Source organism: Salarias fasciatus, chromosome 6, assembly GCF_902148845.1.
Source record: "Salarias fasciatus chromosome 6, fSalaFa1.1, whole genome shotgun sequence".
Lineage (NCBI taxonomy): Eukaryota > Metazoa > Chordata > Actinopteri > Blenniiformes > Blenniidae > Salarias > Salarias fasciatus.
Genome location: NC_043750.1, coordinates 1,593,158 through 1,613,968, shown reverse-complemented (window position 1 = coordinate 1,613,968; position 20,811 = coordinate 1,593,158). Strand labels below are relative to the sequence as shown.

Below are 20,811 nucleotides of genomic sequence, written 5' to 3'. Positions count from 1 at the left end.
TGTGGGATGTGGAGCACAGTGGGAAAGTACCGTGTGTGTGTGTGTGTGTGACGGTAATCAGGCAGAAGTCAGGACGGACCCGGCGTCCTTCCATCAGCGCAGGTTTGAAATGATCCTGCTGGAAATCGATGGCTGTCTCCACGCTTCCCCAAAACAGAGCAGACAGATGACAGATGAGGTGTGGGGGGATTTCTGACTCCTGAGTCTCATTATGTGTTGTGAGGAGAAACGCTGCTGCTGCTGGTGTGTGTGTGTGTGTGTGTGTGTGTGTGTGTGTGTTGGCTCTGTCGTTGGGTAACATGTTGATCCAGAGGAAACCGTCGCCCAGGCTCCTGAAATCCGGGTTAAAGCCACTTGTGAGCCGGCTGATCTCTGCATTAGTCATGTCGAGGCGGCTCCCGCTGCACGGCGACTGTCACGGCGAAGGAAAGGAGCGCCGAGGTTTCTGCTTTGTTTATGGATGGAGCAGCGCCGCCTGTAATCTGCTGTTTTAGTGAAGTTACTGACAAGTGGAAATCAGCGATAAATCAGCAGGGAAAACAAATGTGTGCTATTACTCAGCGGAGAGTGGAATTAAATCAGAGCAGCCAGCCATTTATCACTCTGCTCTCACCAGGAGTGAGAGGAGCTCCACCTCACACACTGACTCCGCCATGCCGAGGGGGGGAGGGGGGAGGCGGGGCAGCAGCCTCACCTCCAGGTTTGGGGGAGGAGGGGGAGAACCGGGGGGAGAACCGGGGGGTCTGGGTTATGAACTGATGCTTCGAGGAGGATTACTGTGATGATTACATATTACTATGTGTTTGAGTGGCACAACGCGCCCTCTAGTGGCAGCAGCAGTAAAAACGCAATGATTACAATAAATAAATGTCGCAGCAGAGCTGCAATCAACCTAAAGGAAACAAAAAACGGGTTTTATTTCAGCTTTAAGGCAGCCACTCTAACAGGAAGGAAGTCATACTTTTAAAGTATTACATTATTTTAAGTATTAGCTAGCAGAGTTTCAGTTTTACCAAGTGAAATTTCGGCATTTGAACCAAAACAAAAGCTCAATGGAATAAGTTACTGTTAAGGAAAGAACAAGGAGCGATTTCAGGATTTCACTTGGGATGATTTTTAATGGAAGCCAAGCAGTTAAAGCGAAACTGAACCAACTAGTTTTGAAGCTGGCATTTACAAACTATGTATTTTTAACTAGTTTGTTTCCCTGAAGTCGGTGGAAATGGTGCTGGAACACAGGAAGTAGCTTCAAACTGACTATTTATGGGGGTAAGTGCACGTTCATTCATGCATACATGCATGTGTGATGTGCATGTGTGGTAGTTCTGATGGGTGTGTGTGAAGGAAACATGAACAGGAAACAGGCTTTGGAATGAAAAGTTCCCACTGGAGGCAGCATGAGAAAACTGGAAGCTTCATCTTCACCGACTGCAGCTTCAAAAGCTCTGAGGGATCAGTGCCGAGTCCAACCACAGCACGGATGTACGTGAGCATAATGAGGGGCGTGTACGGAGGAGTGTGTACAGAGGAGTGTGTACAGAGGAGTGTGTACAGAGGAGTGTGTGCGGAGGAGTGTGTATGGAGGAGTGTGTATGGAGGGGTGTCTATTAAGGGGTGTGTACAGAGGAGTGTGTATAGAGGAGTGTGTATTGAGGGGTGTGTATTAAGGGGTGTGTATTGAGGGGTGTCTATTAAGGGGTGTGTACAGAGGAGTGTGTACAGAGGAGTGTGTACAGAGGAGTGTGTATTGAGGGGTGTGAATTAAGGGGAGTGTACAGAGGAGCGTGTACGGAGGAGTGTGTATGGAGGAGTGTGTACGGAGAAGTGTGTATTGAGGGGTGTGTATTAAGGGGTGTGTACAGAGGAGTGTGTACGGAGGAGTGTGTATGGAGGAGAGTGTATTAAGGGGTGTGTATGGAGGAGTGTGTATTGAGGGGTGTGTATGGAGGAGTGTGTACAGAAGGGTGTGTACTGTATGCATTGGTTATTTTAAGAACTCTGATGCTCATTGAGGCACTCAAAATCTCTACGAACAAACAAAAGAGTTAGGACGAGGGGATGGGAAACTGTGTGTGTGTGTGTGTGTGTGTGTGTGTGTGTGTGTGTGTGTGTGTGTGTGTGTGTGTGTGTGTGTGTCTGGAAAAGGAATGTGACAGTTGTTGAGTGTTTTGTCTGCAAAGATTATCAAGATATGGGGTCTATATGATACTGTGACTTTTCTCTCTCTCTCTCTCTCACACACACACACTCACACACACACACACACACACACACACACACACAGACTGGAGCAGATTAAGGCTTCAGCAGTAAACCAGTCTGGATCATGCTGATGAGACAGGATCCACTTCCTCCATGTTAATGACTCTTTAGCTCAGACTAAAGTGAATCATGGAGTTCCACAGGGTTCTGTCAGAGAACCCCTGCTCTTCACATGAGCGTGTTTCCTGCAGCAGGGCCGGCTCTCCTGGTCCTGCAGGTTCCAGCCTGTCCTCACTTTAACACAGCGGATCATGATGGTTCTCAGGTTCTCTGCAGTTTCATCAAACCTTCATTACATTCAGGGCAGTCCTCCAGGACCAGGCTTCTCCGCTCTTTGCTATGCCGATGATCAACACATCTACTGGTCTATTGAGCCCAGATGATAGCGATCAGAAGCTTCACTTCTGACAGTCTGGAGGAGCTTTAATGGTCTGATTTAATGACGTTTAAAGACCGACTCGGCGTTGCTCCCGCGCTTTGAAGCAAACTGATGAAGAAACTCGAGTGACAACAAGCATAATACGTGAAACCAAAAAACTAAAACATTTTTCTTTCACAATTGTGAATCAGATTACAATGATTTTATATAAGAGCTGAAAAGATCAGATGAAGTCTGTGTTCTCAGTCATTCACGGACGGCTAGAACCCTGGTCCAGACCTTCCCCTGGTCCAGACCTTCCCCTGGTCCAGACCTTCCCCTGGTCCAGACCTTCCCCTAGTTCAGACCTTCCCCTGGTCCAGATCAGCCTGGTCCAGACCTTCCCCTGGTCCAGATCAGCCTGGTCCAGATCAGCCTGGTCCAGACCTTCCCCTGGTCCAGACCTTCCCCTGGTCCAGATCAGCCTGGTCCAGACCTTCCCCTGGTCCAGATCAGCCTGGTCCAGATCAGCCTGGTCCAGACCTTCCCCTGGTCCAGATCAGCCTGGTCCAGACCTTCCCCTGGTCCAGACCTTCCCCTGGTCCAGACCTTCCCCTGGTCCAGATCAGCCTGGTCCAGACCTTCCCCTGATCCAGACCTTCCCCTGGTCCAGACCTTCCCCTGGTCCAGACCTTCCCCTGGTCCAGATCAGCCTGGTCCAGACCTTCCCCTGGTCCAGACCTTCCCCTGGTCCAGATCAGCCTGGTCCAGACCTTCGTCTGGTTACAGGGTAACTTCAGTGTGTTCAAGGTGCTCAACATTAAAAGACAGGAACTCCACCACCTGTGTTCCTGTTCACAGCCACATCAGGTGGAGCTAATACACACACACACACACACACACACACACACACACACACACACACCCCCCCTCACCTTGTCTCCAGAGGCACATTGCTACCCAGCACCCAGCTGTCTTGCAGCGGGACGCTCTCAGGGGGCGTGGTCTGCAGTTCGGCTGGTGATTGGCCGGCCACGGGGGCCGGGCTTCCAGTGGGAGGAGTTAGCTGCCGCGTGGAGTTGAGGGTGTGTCCGGCGTGGTGGGTGGAGCCCAGGCCCTGGTTCAGCGCCGTCACCGAGGGCTGCTGGCGGTGAGGGGGGGGCACGGGGGGCAGCGTGGGGCCGTGGTGGTTGGACGGTTGCTCTGTGGACAGGAAGCAGACGCACGGTTAGAGGACATCTCCCGGACACAATAACTCTGGATCTGCATGCTGAGAAGTACCGAATACTGCTGCATACTGCTGCATATTGGTTGCATTAAACTCTGCAACAGGTGGTGTGTGTGTATGTGTGTGTGTGTGTGTGTGTGTGTGTGTGTGTGTGTGTGTGTGTGTGTGTGTGTGTATGTGTGTACTTGTACAGCTATATGTTGTGAGGACCTTTTGTGAGGACAATGGGTTTATCACCTTACAAGAGAGGACAATTGTTGGAAAGTGAGGACATTTTTGCCGGTCCTCACTATTCGACCGACCTTTTTTGGCCTTTTTGAGGGTTTAGACTTGATTTTTGGTTCAGGGTTACAATTAGGTTTAGGTTAGGTTTAGGATCTGGGTTAGGCATTAATTTTTGATGGTTAGGGTTAGGGTTAGGGGCTAGGAAATGCATTATGTCAATGAATGTCCTCACAACATATAGCTGTAAGAAATGTGTGTGTGTGTGATTTGTTAAATGACGGGACACGATGAACACAGTGAAACCTGCACAAATGACACTTTCTGTCTGGTTTATTTGACTCTCCTCTCCCAGTTCAAAGTCACCCAAGTGACATTTAATGAAATGAATCTTCCATACAATCATCTAAATGAATAAATACAAAGAAACGTGGTTTACAGAGCAAGCAAAACTGCCGGAGTGGCTGAAGCAGCCAGGACAGGAAAAGGAGAAAAAATAGTTTCAGAAGGTAAAACAGCAAAAGAAACGTGTGTTTGAAAATGTATAATTGAGAAGAAACTGAGTGTGAATGGTTACAAAAAGCTATTAAAGAAGAGACAAAATCTGAAGGAAATCAGAACACCTCGAGAAAATTGTTCTTTCTCCATGTCTCTCCATCTTTCTGTTTCTCTCTGTGTCTCCCTCTCCCTGCATGTCCCTCCGTCCGGCTGCAGTGAAGCCTTGAACGTTGTTTATGTTCCTGCAGCATTAGAGCCGGCCCGTCCAGCCGGCGGCTCGCATGTGAACCGCAGAGCAGATTCCTGGCCGGTGCAGGAGCCGGTCAAGGCCGCAGGAAGGCAGGGGGGCGGGCCGGACGCCGAGCAGCGGCGGCCTTCGCCAGACGCCGCTCCGCCGTCCCCCACTGCCGTCCTCCGCTGCCGTGGAGGAAACCGACGGCAGTGCCGGGGTGGATCTGCATGAAAAGCATCAGGTCTCCGTCTCCCAGCAGCCCCCAGCACCACCGGCCTCACCGCACGCACACACACACACACACACACACACACACACACACACACACACACACACACACACACACACACGCGCGCGCGCGCGCGCGCTCTGCTTTCCCTCTCTCTCCATATGCTGTTTTGCCAGTGTAGTAATTGTTCCACTTATGCAAACCTTCAAGGCCAAATGCTTAATACAACACACACACACACACACACACACACACACACACACACACACACACACACACACACACACACACACACACACACACACACACACGCCATCATTAGCACGTCTACATCTGTGTGTCATCAATGCAAATGTGGATCCAAACACCTTCAGCAAACTGACGCTCTGAGAGAAAGCTGCTGGCTGGATTCTGTTTGTTCACCAGAAATGATCTGAGCAAGCATGAAGTCAAGGATTTATCAGCGTGGCTGGCACACACACTAACCAAGTGTGTGTATGTGTGTTTGTGCTTCGGTTTTTTCAAACCGAAATGTAAATGTGTGTTTTGTCTTCACAGAAGCAAACAAAAAACAGATCTAATGGAAACAGCTGATGGATCCAAATCACACACGATGGCAGCAAACAGGTTTCCAATGAGGAGGACCCAGACGGGCTCCTGCAGCTCTGAGGGAGACTTCATGTTCTTCACTCAGTGCAGTGATGCTGAGGCATTCCAAGACTGTGGGACATTCCAGCTTTGTTTCACAACTCAACCCAATATGACCCCAGCCTGATCCGAGACCAGCTGGATCCCCGTTTATTCACTGTACAGAGAAGAAATACCACTAGAACTGAACCAGGACGGGACCGGGCCTGACCCGGGACAGGCCGAGTCCCTGCTTCAGCCTCCCTCTTCACTGAGTGCAGACCACATCGTAATCACAATCCCCAGCATTAAGGGAGAGGCATGAGGCCGCAGAGCTGCGCCCGGCTGCCAAAAGCCTCCAACAATAGCCACGGTTTGAAATGCTCTGTGATATAAACCCTCCGCTGTGACCGGCCCCGTTAATGGGATCCTGTGTTATTTGTATCCGCGGCCTCCGTCCAGAACCAGATGAGGTTTCCGACGAAATGACGCAGCTCGCGGCGCGGCTGCCAGAGGACTTATTGATAACATGTGCCGGGGCCGTAATTACTGCTCGCTGACATAATTTCCTGTCTGCTGTGCGGCGGAGCGGCGATTGATCTGCCAGTGCATTATGGATAAAGTCAATAAAACATTCACGGGCAATTTAAGAGCAACATCGTGATCACTGTGGTTACAGGTTGATCCACGGCGCTCAAACACGGGAGTCGTACTCTGAAGGAATGCGGATCCACCCGACGAGCCAGAACTCCAACGGCGGCCAGAGCTGAGACGGACCGTTAGCTCAGTGATGGCCAGTCCTCCGAGTCAGAGACAGAGACAGAGACAGAGACAGAACCGTCCATCACGCTCAGATCAAAACTCATGAGGCGAAACCAGCAGCACACACACCAACAGTCCATAATATGCCTCAATACGCAGACAATCTTCTGCTGTTTTCTTTCTTAAGCAGAAAAATTATTCCGATTTAGAAAGAAAGACAAGAGTGAGAGCGATCAGCGGTGAGGAGGACAGAGCCGAGGAGGACAGATGAAGGTATGCAAATCACAGAAAAACACCAAAGAGGATCGCTCAAGTGTAAAGACACGAAATAGCTGGCTGCAGACAGCCACTTCTCGACGTGTGGGAGCTTTCATTCTCTCCAGACAGCGAGCTGTGAAGAACTGATGGGCCAAAACTTACACTGCACAGCCACCAAGTTAGAGAGTGCATCAAAGAGTGTGCTGCAGGCCGGAGGAAGGCCGGCAGACGACACTCTTCACTCCGACTGACACAAAGGTCAGAGACCTGCGACCTGCGTGACCTCAAGAGGTCGTCATTTTCCAAATCAAAGACAACCGAGGCCTGTAAAACCACCTGGTACCACACGGTGGCGCCGTGAGTCGAGCTAGCAGGGCGACGTAGCATTGACAGAGTCCAGTGTGAGGACAACGCTGATTAAAACAAGTGCACGACTCAGAGGAGTGTTAAACTGAGTGGCAGGCAGGATGCTGCAGACTCCGAACTCGCAGAATCCACCACCAGACTCCAAACAAACCGCCGACTGCCTGCACATCCTCCAGGGGCATATTGATCGCCACGTGCATAAAATCCACAGACAAGTCAGTGAAAACAGACAACTCCACTGTATTTACCCTGATAAATCTATCATCTAACACACGACGAGCAAAGGCTTCTCTAACTAGCGCCATCCAATTTCTTCTGGTAACATGTAAAAAAAAAAAAATCCTATTCGGGGAACGAGTCTCAATCAGCTTAGCTGGTGTTTTAATCAAATCAGTGGCTTAATGCCGAGCCTGAGTCAACCAGCTGTCAAACCTGTCGTGCTGCATATGAAGTTAGGACGCGCTCCATCTGCTGTGTGCACCAGGACAGATACTATTCACAGCTTTCCCGATGCTGCTGGAGGCTCCGGCCCTGACGGGAGAGCTTCCTCTCCTGCACAGATCAGACCACCTGCACTGTTTCACGCCGTACGTCAGCCCGGCTGAGCGCTGCCTCGTCCCTCTCTCCACGTATTCGGACAGTAATGTTTCTGCTGTGACGGAGCTTCAGTGGTATTTGTGTGATCTGTCATAAGCGTTCATTATAATTTGCTGCTATTCTGATTCTCAAAGCTTCCAGTGATTCTGTAAAATGTGACAAAGATGTTCTGTAAATGTTTCGTTGATTCTAACTGAAGCCACGCACATAAACAGATGAATTAAACATTAAAACATTACAACTGCATCAAGATTCAGGTAGTATTGTCGAGGCCTGGATGGCAGGATTTCCAGCCGGCGCATGTTTTCAGGTGCGTCTTCATGAACACATAACGCTGAAGCTGCAGCGGAGGCCTGATTCAAAGCTCAGACCGCTTCCTTTACACGAGTGCAACTACCAAACACAGCGCAGAGACAGACTGAAAGCTGAAGCTATTGATTGTGTGACTTCAAGACCTTCAAACTTTGTTAATCTGCGTCGTTAATTGACTTCTACTGCAAATCTAGAAACACATTCAGGCTTCAAGGATTTAAACATGTGCAGCAGCTCATCAAGCTTTTCCATTTGTAAAGCTCCCGATTGAAGTTGGAGAGGATCCAGACCATTTGAGGCTGACCGGGCTTGTTGGCTTTTACTGTATCAGCCCAACATGGAGGTTACAGCAGACCACAGCTGAATAAACACCGCCCGGATCCGGGATCATTACCAAACTGCAGTGCCCTGTGGTCACCCCGGAGGTGCTCCTTCTCTGGACCAAGGTTTACCACAACCGGCGTGCCAAATTCACATGCACCTCCTCCTCCCGGTTTAATTACCTCCCGGAGGGACACGGCGGCGCGCTTGAACGGTCAAGTGAAGAAACAAGCTGTAAGACGAGCTGACAGCATAAATGAGAAACAAAGACAAAAGAGGAGACAGGACTGAGCCCGGCTGCCTCTGTACCTACAGCCGGGCGGGACGGACGCTTCCAGCCACCGAGACGCTCACACCCTCTCTCCATCAGCGTGATGGACTGAGGCGTGCACAGTAAATTGGCATCTCAGTGGAGCGGTGAGGTGATGTGTCGCTGAGGGAAGGAGGTTATTTGTCAAAGGCAGAGCGATTACAAGCCCCACTGTAATGCTCTGTCTCCATCCACGCACTGTCTGGATGTCGATAGCGCACACTGCGTAACGCCACCTTCCCTTTATCGCTCACACTCTCATAAAGCATGGCCGGCCTTTCCTTCCTCACTGACTCGGGTGTTTCTCTGGGTTTCAATCTGACTTTCACTAGAAGCAGATTTTCTTTGAAAGACTCTGTTGCAGGTCCGGGAGGTTGTGGGCGTCGGTGGGACCACCTACTGCCTTCAGACCCGTGACAGACACAGACCACGGACCAGGATCATCCCACCGGAGGAGTCCTGAGCTCCTCTTAAAGCCACGAGCTGCCCCTCAAACCTGCAACAAGCCTCAATTTGCTCATTTCACATCAATATATTCCTCACTCAGGATGTCCTGATCCAACAAGCACAGACGGTGAAACTGAGTGGAGGGAAACATGATCAAAGCCTCTGGCGGGGATCGTACGTTATTCCAGCATGTTCCGGGGGCGGAGGACACAAAGTCTCGTCTACATAATGGATCACTAACAGTCTCCGCACCAACCTACACCCAATACAAACCCTACCAGAAGGGATCAAACCTGCAGGTGGGAACATGTGGGTCCTGGGAGGATTTCTACACCTGCAGCAAATCAGCTTCAGCTGAAGCAGGAGAAGCAGCGCTCCATTCCTCAGAGACGCCAAACTCTGGTTTGAACTTCTACAAAGACACTTCTCTACCGTAAAACAGACAAACACACCTGAGACCCTGAGACCGATCCGAGGGAGGCTTCCTGTCAGAGACCTTCCTCCACTCAGCTCCACACCACGTCTTATCAGGACTGGGGTTGGGATGCAGCTGCACCTTCTGACACCACCAGAGGCCAGCAGGTTCAGAGCGACCAAAGAAAACCCAGTCAAACAAAGACGGGAGACTCTAAAAGGCAATAAACGCTAAACGGAAGAGGTCCTTTCTGTGATTCTTCCGTCTGGCGCCAGATTATGCAGAAGTAGATACATCAATATGAACCGTTTGGACACATGAGGACTCTTCACTGACTTATAAAAAAATAAGTAACAAGCAACATTTGTACAGAATCAGTCACAGAAAACAAAGTACTGAAGTGTCAGAAACCCAACGGTGTCAAAGCTTTTGTCAAAACTGCCCGGCGTTGAAGAGAATCATGTTAAAAGCACAAACAGCAAAAACAAATAAATCGAACCAGATAAGAGAGAAAGCGCGACTGAAGCTGGGGTCAGGGTGTTAAACTCCGCCACCGTTGATCGGAAATTGAACAAGAAAAGAAGAAAAGCGGGTACAGAAGGAGCAGGAGATGACACAAGGAAGTCAATTAAAAGTTTCAGAAGCGACAACAATGGCGAGAGGAGTTTAGACGAGGTGGAGCGAGAACAACAAGCTGAGGAAGAGAGGCAAAGCGAAGGGGGGCCGAGGCCGAGCGAGAGACAAAGAGAGGGAGCAGCGAGGCCAGGAGGGAGGACGAGACAGAATAGATCCTGCAAAAAGTAAAAAGACTCATCGACATCGGGAAAGAGGTCAGGAGAAGAGTTAAGACTCGTGTTTCCTGAAGCGTGAAAACTCATTCCACCTCTGGACTCCAGCAAGGAGAGGAGAGGGGAGCGAGGCGAGGCGAGGCGAGGCGAGGCGAGGCGAGGCGGGCCGGGCCTCCTCCCCGGCCGTGAGCAGCCTCAGTGGGCCGGGCAGGGGGAGCGAGGCCCCCCCTGCTCACTGACCCAGGCTGGGGAGCCCAGAGGAGAAGGCGGCGGAGGAGAGGTGTTTTGAAGACGGGATAGCTCCGCCGGGACGCTCTTAGCATTATAAGGCTACATAGATCATGCATAATAACCGTGCCTGTTTTATTTTTACTCCAGATGTTTTTAGCCCGGACCAATTCATCGTCAAACGCCGCTATATTTCTGGAGCGAACACAGTGACGCAAGGCTAGCAGACTTCTGATTACTCGAGTGAGGAAGGACAAAAACACGACTATTGAAGGATCAATACGGAAACGGGACAGGAAGTGAAGCAGACCGCCAGCTGTTGGCTGGAAAACAAGTGAGGTCGACACAAAACATCTGGGGTCGCATTCGGACACTCGCTCTCAGCTGCTGCTTCACCTTCTGGCAGTCTGATGGTGAAGGGGACTCAAGACTCGACACACCGCCTGCTGGAGTTATCTGGTATTACATCAGGAAAAAGCCTTTGTTCATTGGTCAACTGGAGAAAATGTTTCTCGAATTACAGCAAACAGATGATCTGAAGATTAATTTATGGATGTTGTTGATCATTTTCAGCCATTTGCAAATGTTTAAGCCAAAATATTGAACATTCTATGTGAAAATATTTTTGATATTATTGAATTGTACAAAAACTTACAAACATGAGGTCAAAACTATGAAGGCTTCAGCTACCAACATGGAATCAGTTCATTAGTGAAGTCAGGCACATTCAGGTTCTGTGTTTAGGACACATGGAGACCTGAAGTGAACTAAAAATACACTGTTTGCAGTGTGGAGCAGAAATAAAACGAACCACCACCTTTTCTGTACACACACACACACACACACACACACACACACACACACACACACACACACACACACACACACACACACACACACACACACACACGCTCACATTCTGCCAAATAATCAATGTTTTGACCCCAGAGTCGTCCCAGTGGCAGAAGGCAGGCGAGCAGCACTCGTAGTGAGGACGACTCTTTACGGTGAGGTCAGGGCTTGAAGAGGTGGACATCAATTCACTCGGCGTGAGGCGCTGCAGCTTCTGGCTGCCGGCCTGACCTTTCTGAACAACAGCCTTCAGCCTCGGCTCTCCTCTGGCACCGCTGCTTTCTAAACCGACAGACGCAACCAAACACGACGGGTTAAAGCCGGAGAGATAAACACAGGAGCGCAGGTCCAAAGCCTGCAGACGCTGGAAAGCACCGAGCAGTGCCAGGGCCTGACGCAAGAACTCGGCTGTAACCTTCGTTTTCAGGCTGGATGGGAGGCAGCTCAGGTACATGAAGGCTAAATGAATTGTTAGTGTGAAGTGTGTCAGAAATAAAAAAAAGAAAGTTCTCTTGAACTGTAGATCAACCTTCAAAATCCAGCAAATGTCTAAAATCAATATCTACCAGTATGAATCATTCTGATGAATTCTCAAAAACACAGCACTTTATCAGCTAAATGATCTTAATTTTTAAAAGGTCAGACATGTTTAATTTAGTGAAAGCTGAGGAAGCCCCTCTTTTATTGTGAAAAGCAGCAGCAGGGGAGTGTAGCGGTGCGGCCACGGCCTGCAGGAAGCAGAGGCTGCTGAACCATGCTGCTGCTCCTGCTGCGTCGCTGTGGAGTTTGTGATATTTGTAGGTTGGTTTTCTCCGACAGCGTCTATTATCTGAGCATCAGGACGTCGCAGAAGGAGTGAAGAAACACCGAGTCTCTCTGTTTGCTCAGCAGACGATGGGGCGATTGCACTAATCTGCTGTAATTTTCAGTGTTTCGTGTTTCAGCTCCAGTCGCACTGAGCTGCAGGGATATTTCATTTTCACGCGAAGAGCAGATGAGTTGAGCAACACGGCTTCAGACGGAGAGAGCGGCCTTGAGGAGACCCTGAGAGCTCTGGCGTCTGAAAACCTTCAGAGGAGCCGGTGAACGTCGCTCAGCCGCTCAGCAGGACTCGAACCCTCCACCCTGCGTCCCTGAGTCCTCCTGTGGCGTCTGACAGTCTGGTTTAAACTCAGCTCTCCTCCTGAAAGCATCAGCCCATCATTTCATTAAAATAAAATACTCATTTTAACAACTAATTAAACTTTCTCTTAACGAGTGGCTGGCCAGTTTCCTGCCGGAGGCTCACTGACAGACGCCACAGTCAGAAATAACAATCAGCATTGGAAAGATGATAATCAATTGATTAATGAAGGAACTGACCGTCGGTAACAGAGACAATGAGGTCTTAAATACAGTGTGGGTGCAGGAATGGGATTTGTATAAAATAAAGTGAAATGAACCTTGTTTGGGATAATTACCTTCCTTTAGGCTGAGGAGGAATAAATAATAATAATAAATAAATAACAAATAATAATAAATAACAAATCACTGAAATACCAGAAAACTTTTCAACATCTGCTTTAAACAGCCTGTAAAGTGGATGTGTGCCTGACTGGTGCTCATTTAGCTCTAAATGCTCGGATGCTTCACAGTCCTGCTCCACGCGGCGCACGAGGCCAGTTACTCTGCTGTCAAACCCTACGGGGAGCGTTCCCAGCTGAAAATGTTCAATCCGATGATGGAAACTAAAATATCAGAACGGAGACAAACCTACAAACAGTTTGATCAGATATAATAATAATAATAATGTCATAAACATCTCAATATTATTAAGAATGAAACAAGACGGAAAGCAGAAATGACCAAATGTGCAGCCAAAGACAGGCGTGTGTGTGTGTGTGTGTGTGTGTGTGTGTGTGCTGTGGTTTCAGGGCCTCACAGGTAATGTTACAGGCGGTGTGTGTGTCGGCCGGTGTTGTGCCGCTGCTCTCACACACTCCTCTTTCTTCCCCAGTAACTCCTGTTCCCCGAGTTCTGTGCTGTAAAATTGGTGTTTTTACGGTTGCTGCATCTGACAACACGCATCAACCTTTTAAAGAAAAAAAGAGCCGTTGTGAGGAAGAGGGGGAGGCGAGCGCAGAGCTGACAAAGGAAACAAAGGCTGACACATGCGGAAGCATTACGGCGAGGTGAAAGCAGCGAGAGAGGGAGGGAGGGAGGGAGAGGGAGAGAGAAACAGAGAGAGAGAGTGGCATAAAAACATAATGGGATGCAGATAAAGGGGAAAAGAGGAAAACCGCCACAAGTCACACTTCCTCCAACAGGTCTGCTCTGCTCGCACATCAGCATCACCGTAATCCTCTTAGACACAAACACTTCTTCCAAACCTCAGCTTAGCTAAACAGATCCATGTAAATCATTATGAGGGGTGTATCGGCTGTCACGCCGAGTGTAGACACACACGCTGAGACGGGAGCCAAGCCTCACTCAAAAACACATTTTCAAGCACAAAGGAAAACACTTGCACTGTTCCTGGTGTTCAGCAGCAGTTAGGACTCTGGAAACTGAAGCGAATCAACAAACACATTCACCACAGCATCATCTGCGTGAGGGGGAACAAGCAGCAGATCCTGAACGGGGGGCAGCGGGTCGGCCGGCAGGACCCCGGCGGCCCAAACGCCCAGCGACGGCCGCAGGCCGCCTCGCTCCTGCTGGATCAGCCATCAGAGAAAAGGCCCTCACACTCCCCTCAGACCCGGGGAAAACTCACTGCTCTGGACCCGCTCAGTTCCACTTTGTTCTGAATCGATCCTGAGCTGAAATTCCAGCGTGAGATTCAAAGAGCCCGACGCACGTCTGGCCCAGATTGTTATCCTTCCTCCTGTTTTCCGCAGAACAATCTCCATATCTGATGAGGCGTGAAGCCCACGTACAAAGACTGTGAAAATGAAGAATAACACATGTCTGCCTGTCGTCTCCCATTTCCACGGCGCCAGGCCGATGGGACTGTTTGGCTGAAGAAGAGCAGAAAGTGAAGTGCCGACTGAACTGGGATGAAACCGTCTCCAGGAAACTCTCCTCACGTACCGGAGGAAACTACAGCCGGCCCATCAGCGACGTTTGCTCTGCAGATACGGAAATGCAATACAGCCTCACTTGACCTCAGCAGCGTCTCCGTGCTTCAGGGATACTGGAGGTCTGCAGGACGCTCATGAAAGTCTGGTGGGTTTTAAAAGCCATGAAGAATTTGAAAGGACAGAGACGCACTTTGCTTTCATTTAATCTACTGAAAGACGGAGATGAGAACGTGTTTCCCCTGTGAAGTGAAGTGGATACTGAAATTAGGCTGGCTTCAAAGGAACTTTTATTTCCATCCAAAATAGCTTCTGCCATTGCGAAAATTGCAATATATCAAAAGTGGCAGAGTGTTTTCTTTCCTATGCAAATTTAAGAGAATGACCAAACTGATGCAGTTCGATGATTTGAAATCGTATTTTGGTGTTTTGATTCCTCATTAACGCAGTCTGGATCTTCAGTGATCGAAGGGTCAGGGCCACAGTGTCAGGCAGGTGGAGGTGAGGGAAGGTCAGAGGTCAGCTGGTGGTTTGGAGGACTTAATGACTCTGGACGGATTACAGCACTGACAGCGAGTCTGAAAACAGACTGAATCAGAGAGACGCTTTACTGATCTGTTTGGTGGAATGGTTTCTCTTTACTAAACCCGTCCGTTCAGTGGGACGAACTGCACACACTCCGAGAAGCGGGAAAACACACTGCAGAGTCCAGGATGTTGGTGGTCGAGGCCTTGGCTCAGTGGTGACCTCTGACCCCAAGATCACGTGTAAATCACAAGATCACAGGCCGTAAAAGAAAGATACAGCGTGAAGACCATCGATCACCTGAGTCTCACTACAGTGGTAAGAATCCACTCAGCAGGGCCTCCTTAATACACCCTCCATCATCCATCCATCATCCATCCATCCATCATCCATCCATCCATCCTTTCATCCATCCATCCATTCATCTTGCCCCTTTACTCAGTTTTGATGGTGTTGTGTGTTGGGAGGAGTGTGTGTGTCGACCAGCGTTCGTCTTCACTGTAATGTGAAAAATCAAATATTGGAGGAGAGGCAATCAGAGCACAAAGCTCCAAACCACGGCGGTGTGTTTACAGAACCACGGTAAAGCAGTGTGGAGTGTGTGACGCGGCAGCATGTGCTGGGACAAACCCTCACAAAGAGTGTGAAACGGTGCTGCTGGTGGAGCGGTGTGTGTCTTTTTGGAGCGACTGCTCCTCCCTCCTGCCACAAACAAACCACTCGGCCCCCATCCAGAATCTCACCTCAAGTCTGCTTCCAAAAAACAGTCCTTGTAGCATTTCCAGTCTCTGTCTCTGCATTGTGGGTCGATCCCGACGCGCTTTGAGACGACTGAGTCCCGGCGCCGACTCGAGTCGGATCAGAGCGCTCTAATTGTGTGACTTGAGCGGTATCAGGTGCTGCTGTGTGATAATGTGGGCGAGGATCCGCGGAGCCAGACTGGAGCAGGTACCAGCAGAGAGGCGGAACCACACATTCCTCCTGCTCCAGGCCTCTCTCTGGCGTGGATCTTTTCCCAGCGCCGGCCTCCCTCTCCCGCTGCCCTCTCCACCTGACCCCCTCCCTGGCTTTCCTGTCCTCTCCTCCACTCTCTCCTTTGGTCGCGGCAGCTGCAGCCTTTTCAGAGCCTCTCATCAGTCCTCCACATTTCTCCCTCCTTATTGTAGCACCAGCACACTGACCCCTCAGCCACCCTCCATTGCTTCTCTGTGTCTCTCGCCCTCCTTCTCACATTCATTTTCTCCTGCCAAGTCACCCTGTGCGCCCCCCTTCCTCTCCCGCTCCCCCTCCATCATTTCTTAAACTCTCCGGTTCTGGCCAAGTCATTAATAGGGGAGACTGTGTTCGTGGAAGCCACTGGGTCTTCCTTTGCCTTCTCTCTCTTTTACTCTTTTAATCTGCCGTCTCTGGGTTTTGTCCTCCCGGCCAGCGGGGTTTTTGAAGCCGTGTCCAAGTCGTTGTTTTCATATCTCCATCACTTTCTTTATTTCTGCTCGCCCCAGCGCTCTTCTCAGAAATCACACCGGCTCCAGAATCACATGAAACACGTAGCCGAGGCCTCGCATCGCAGCCTAATCAGGAGGAAACAAAGGCTGGGGAGGTTTGCTCCACCTCTCCTCAGCAGCTCAGGGCTCCCAGGGCCGGGCGGCGCTATGAGGCGGAGTCTGAACCGCTGCTGCTCGCTGTCTTCACACAAAATAAAATAAAAAAACAGAAGGAGATGAAAAGATGACTGCCGGGACATTAGTCTGTAATAATACAGTGCAGGTATGCCAAACACGTGGCTCGCGGGCCCATCGCAGCCCGTCCAGACAGCCTGATAACTCGATGGAACGACACGCCGTTCATGAAGCTGCAGGCTGAGCCGCAGGATCACGTCTTCATGACGACCTGCTGAAGGAGGACGGTGCTGCTGGGGATCAGACCTGGGTCTGGGCCTGGGCCAGGAACCGGACTACAGCACAGGAGCGCCGGACGGTCCCGTCTGGCCTGAACAACCTGGAGGCTACTGAGGACCGGCTGAATGAGGAGAACTCCAGCTGTCTTTTTTAAATCTTATTGGTGAAACTAAAATGTAATAATAACAAACCTTTACAGGGTGAAAGGGTCGTTTCAGACGGACTTCAGCGATGCTGCTCAGCTCAACAGAAGACATGCTGCTGCATAAACAGAATAAACAGAATAACCGCTCAAACACAGCTTTTAATACGCTGCAGCTGCATCGAGCTGCTCTGACTGAGAAAAGACTGAACTCGCCTCCTCCTCTCGCTGTTGGATTATTTAAGGTGTAACTGACGGAACGAGCAGCGTTCGGGATCGTCAGTCACGTTATCAGCGATAGAGCGACCTGGCGCCCCGGATGAGCGGCGGCAGCTCTGTTTCGACCCGCCGTGGTTAATTCTTCATAGCATGCCGTGTTGTTGCTTCTTCTTTCCCAGACAGATGAGAACAGGCCTTCCATACAAACACTGCGCACGGAGACTACCGGCTGGTGCACGGGCGCCGACAGCAGGACGCCGTGCAGGAAGGAAGCTGCACCGCAAAACAAGCGCGAGCGGGACGGGAAGCAGAAGCTTCGTGGTCGTTCATGCTGGACGGCTGAGCGCTGCTGGTCAGCAGGCAGCGCACGACGACTCAGTCCGGTCAGCTGAACACTCACTGCCACTCCCGCTACACCGACCGGGGCCTCCAGCGCAGAAGTACCAGCGGGTTGGGGTTTTCTGGTTTACATCCAGTCTGATTGTTTCAGAGGACTGGAACAGAATTCATTAACATGTCCTGCAGTGACTGGTCTGACGATTAGACTAGAATACACTTTATTAATTCCACAAGCGGGAAACTCAGCTGTTACAGCAGCAAAACATCACAAATAAAGCAAAACATCAAATATCTGAGACCCCGAGACCTAAAGGTGAAATGTACATGTTCAGCTTGAACAAACAAACCGGTCTCCTCTTTGTTTTTTCTTTTTAGTTAATGTGCAACCTAAAGAAGAAAATGAAAATGTAATTTTGGACGATTGACTATTAATATGAGTCAAGCAATGCAGACATTAGCTTAAATAAAAAAAATAGAGAAAGAAAGAAAAAAACTACCTTTCTGATAATGCAGTTTAATTTCTAATTTGACATTTGAAATTAAATTTGCTCCCTATTTACTGGGACATGTTTTGAAAATGAAACCTTAAATGTCATTTTATTATTCATTGAATGACAGAATGAGTAGTCTTGAAGATTAAGGAAAAATAAGACTGATTATTAATTCTGTTCACGAGTTAAAAAAACAAACCAGTCATTTCATCCTGGAAATTCTAAAGTCATCATCATTTCTGTTGGTACATTTAAATGATGTTTTTGCTTCATATTTGCTGCCATGGCGGTGCCGCCGTACAGTCGGAGTCTGTCCTCAGCGCCGTGGCAGATCTTCCTCTGAAACCGTAGATGTGGACATGGACAACACCATGTCCCCTTCAAAATAAAAGCGTCCTCAGTGTGGACAGCGACCTGGACTGTTTTCACAGGAGCATTAAAACCCTGCAGGTCTCGTCTCCTCTGAGCCAGAAAGCAAGGCGTTCCGTCTCCCCGAGGGCCCCCAACCACAGGTTGGAGAACACAGCTTTAAACCCACCCTGACTCCTCTGACGGACACTTTCTACTGGAGCGTCCTAAATGACGGCAGTCAGTGGCTTCGGGACGTCAGCTGACGGGCGGGAATCAGCCGGCGGTCCACAGACGGCTTGTCGCCGGCTCAGGAAACGCTTCATCGAGTGTGAAAGCGCAAAAACGGCCCCGACTTGGAAAGCAGCCCACACTTCGCAATTAGGCCCCTCAAATCTGTGGAAGCAGCAGCCGGCCAAAGACAGCAGAGTGACGAGCTGGGTGTCAAGGTCGGGGACGCGTCAGGAGAACAGGCGAAGAAACCTCGATTCGCTCAGGAAATACCGATCCGGCGGCCGTACATCATGTGTGAGCGGCTCCAGGCCGCGGCCCAGGCGGCTCTCTGGACGCCGCCGCCGCCGTCACGCTTTGATTTACTTGAGCGACTCCGTTCTGAGACGTGAACTGTGTGTTTGAGGCTGCAGCCCGGCTTCATTAGCCTGATCAATGGCCGGCCGCTCCTCTCCTCACATCCTTTCGCAGTCTGACCTGCTCTGCCGCTCCATCTTTCTCCATTTAAATGCCAGAGAAGAAGAGCCTCGCCTTCTTTCTTTCCCTCTTTCCATCTTCATCATTGATCGTCTTGTGTGAAGAAATATGTTTTTTTTTCTTCCCCTCCCTCCCTCCCCGTCTCTCTCTCTCCCTCTCCGTCCTTTCAGTGGTTCATTGATTAGCTCTGGTGTTGAGGAGAATTGCCTATTGGTCCCAAAGTAAAAAGCACTAAGGTGTTATCGTGCTGCGGCTCTGACCTCCCTCTTGCTTTCAGTATAGACGCTGTCAATAAGCCTTGGCTCATCCCCGCCGTTTCAAAAGAAACTTGTCTTTTTATGTTGCTTTTTCCGCTGCGAGCTGATTGCCTTGCGTCGAGCGAGTGCATCTAAGGCTGGACGGTGGAGGGTTTTTGGCGTCTTTTCCCTCTCGGGGGAGAAAAGGAAAACTATGTGGGAGAAGGGAGAGCTATTAGACCATCTCTCCTCACCGATCCTCAAACAAACACGGCCGCTTCAAACCACCGACACACTTAACTCCGGACCTGCTCGCGAGCTCCAATCGGCTGCCAACATGCTCACAGTTTATTGGTTCAATCTAGGTAAGAGCCGCTCCACGGCCAGCCCAGCCTCAGCTGCTGGACCTGGAACAACCACAGCAGACAAAGCTCTGAGACATCTTCATTAACCTCTAATGAGCCGCTGGAATCAATAAAGAAACAATGGGAAAAAAAGGGATCCACTTATTATAATCATTATTATTATTATTATCATATTATTAATAATAATAATAATAATAATAATAATAATAATCTTATCATTTTGATTATTGAGAAATGAAGTCTTTGTTCATTTAATTAGTTTTATAGTCAAACTATCGATCTAAAACCGTAAAATGTGAATCAGCAACTGTTACAATGCCTTTGTTGTTAAAATAAGCAGGATTTAAGTTAATGTTTCTACATTTGCAGTCGTCTCAGTTCGACCTTAGTTTGTCTGAGTCGTCTTAGTTACAGTCGACCTGTTCATCCTATTAAAGGTGCTGTAGGCAGGATTCCGCATCTCCGCCATCTTGCTTAGGGTTACCTTAGCAAGATGGCGATTTGACCCATCCTAGATGGCGATTGAAACCCAGCACAGCCAATCCTGTCCTGTTTTCTCTGACATCACGCCCTTACGCAAGTTAAGCCCCTCCCACAAGATCGTGGGCCGAACGCCCTAGACCAATCACCGTTAGAGCCTCATGGGCTGTTCTGATTGGTCAAAGATACCTGAGCTGGTCGAGATTCCTTTTCAGCTTCAGACAGAGACAGATGGAAATGCTGCGCCCTGCAGTTATGCTGCACTCCTAAGGATTATCAATGGATACTCTAACATTTAATCCAGAGAAAACACAGAAAAATTAGCACTGACTAGCAAAATCCTGCCTACAGCAGCTTTAACTGAGCTGGATGACGGCTGAATGAGAGTGGAGGTAGAAATAACTCTGTCCACCAGAGGGCGCCATTCTGAACCCACTCAGACCAAGAGGAGGACTAAGTAACGGTTAACACAGTAACCACGGTAACCACGATAGCGACAGAACTGATGTTAATACTGAGAAAGAGGAAGAATCGGAGGCTGTACAAACTTGACTGACCCCACATGGTGACTGGAGGAACTGCAAGGTTAAAACACACAGGAACACAGACACACTGAACGCTCGGTTCTCCTCAGAATCTCCTCTAAAGAAGGGCAGAGCAGTGGAACAGTTTAACTTTGTCATTATTCCCAT

At 49.6% G+C, this 20,811-nt stretch overlaps 1 protein-coding gene across 1 annotated transcript in view; it reads right to left on the bottom strand.

The window, feature by feature from the left end:
• Window positions 1–20,811, bottom strand: part of tenm3 (teneurin transmembrane protein 3) — a 212,090-nt gene that overhangs the window by 115,164 nt on the left and 76,115 nt on the right. The window contains exon 3 of the mRNA XM_030092889.1: window positions 3,556–3,823. Within this exon, the coding sequence (XP_029948749.1) occupies window positions 3,556–3,823 (268 nt within the window). The remainder of the gene's footprint in view (window positions 1–3,555; window positions 3,824–20,811) is intronic.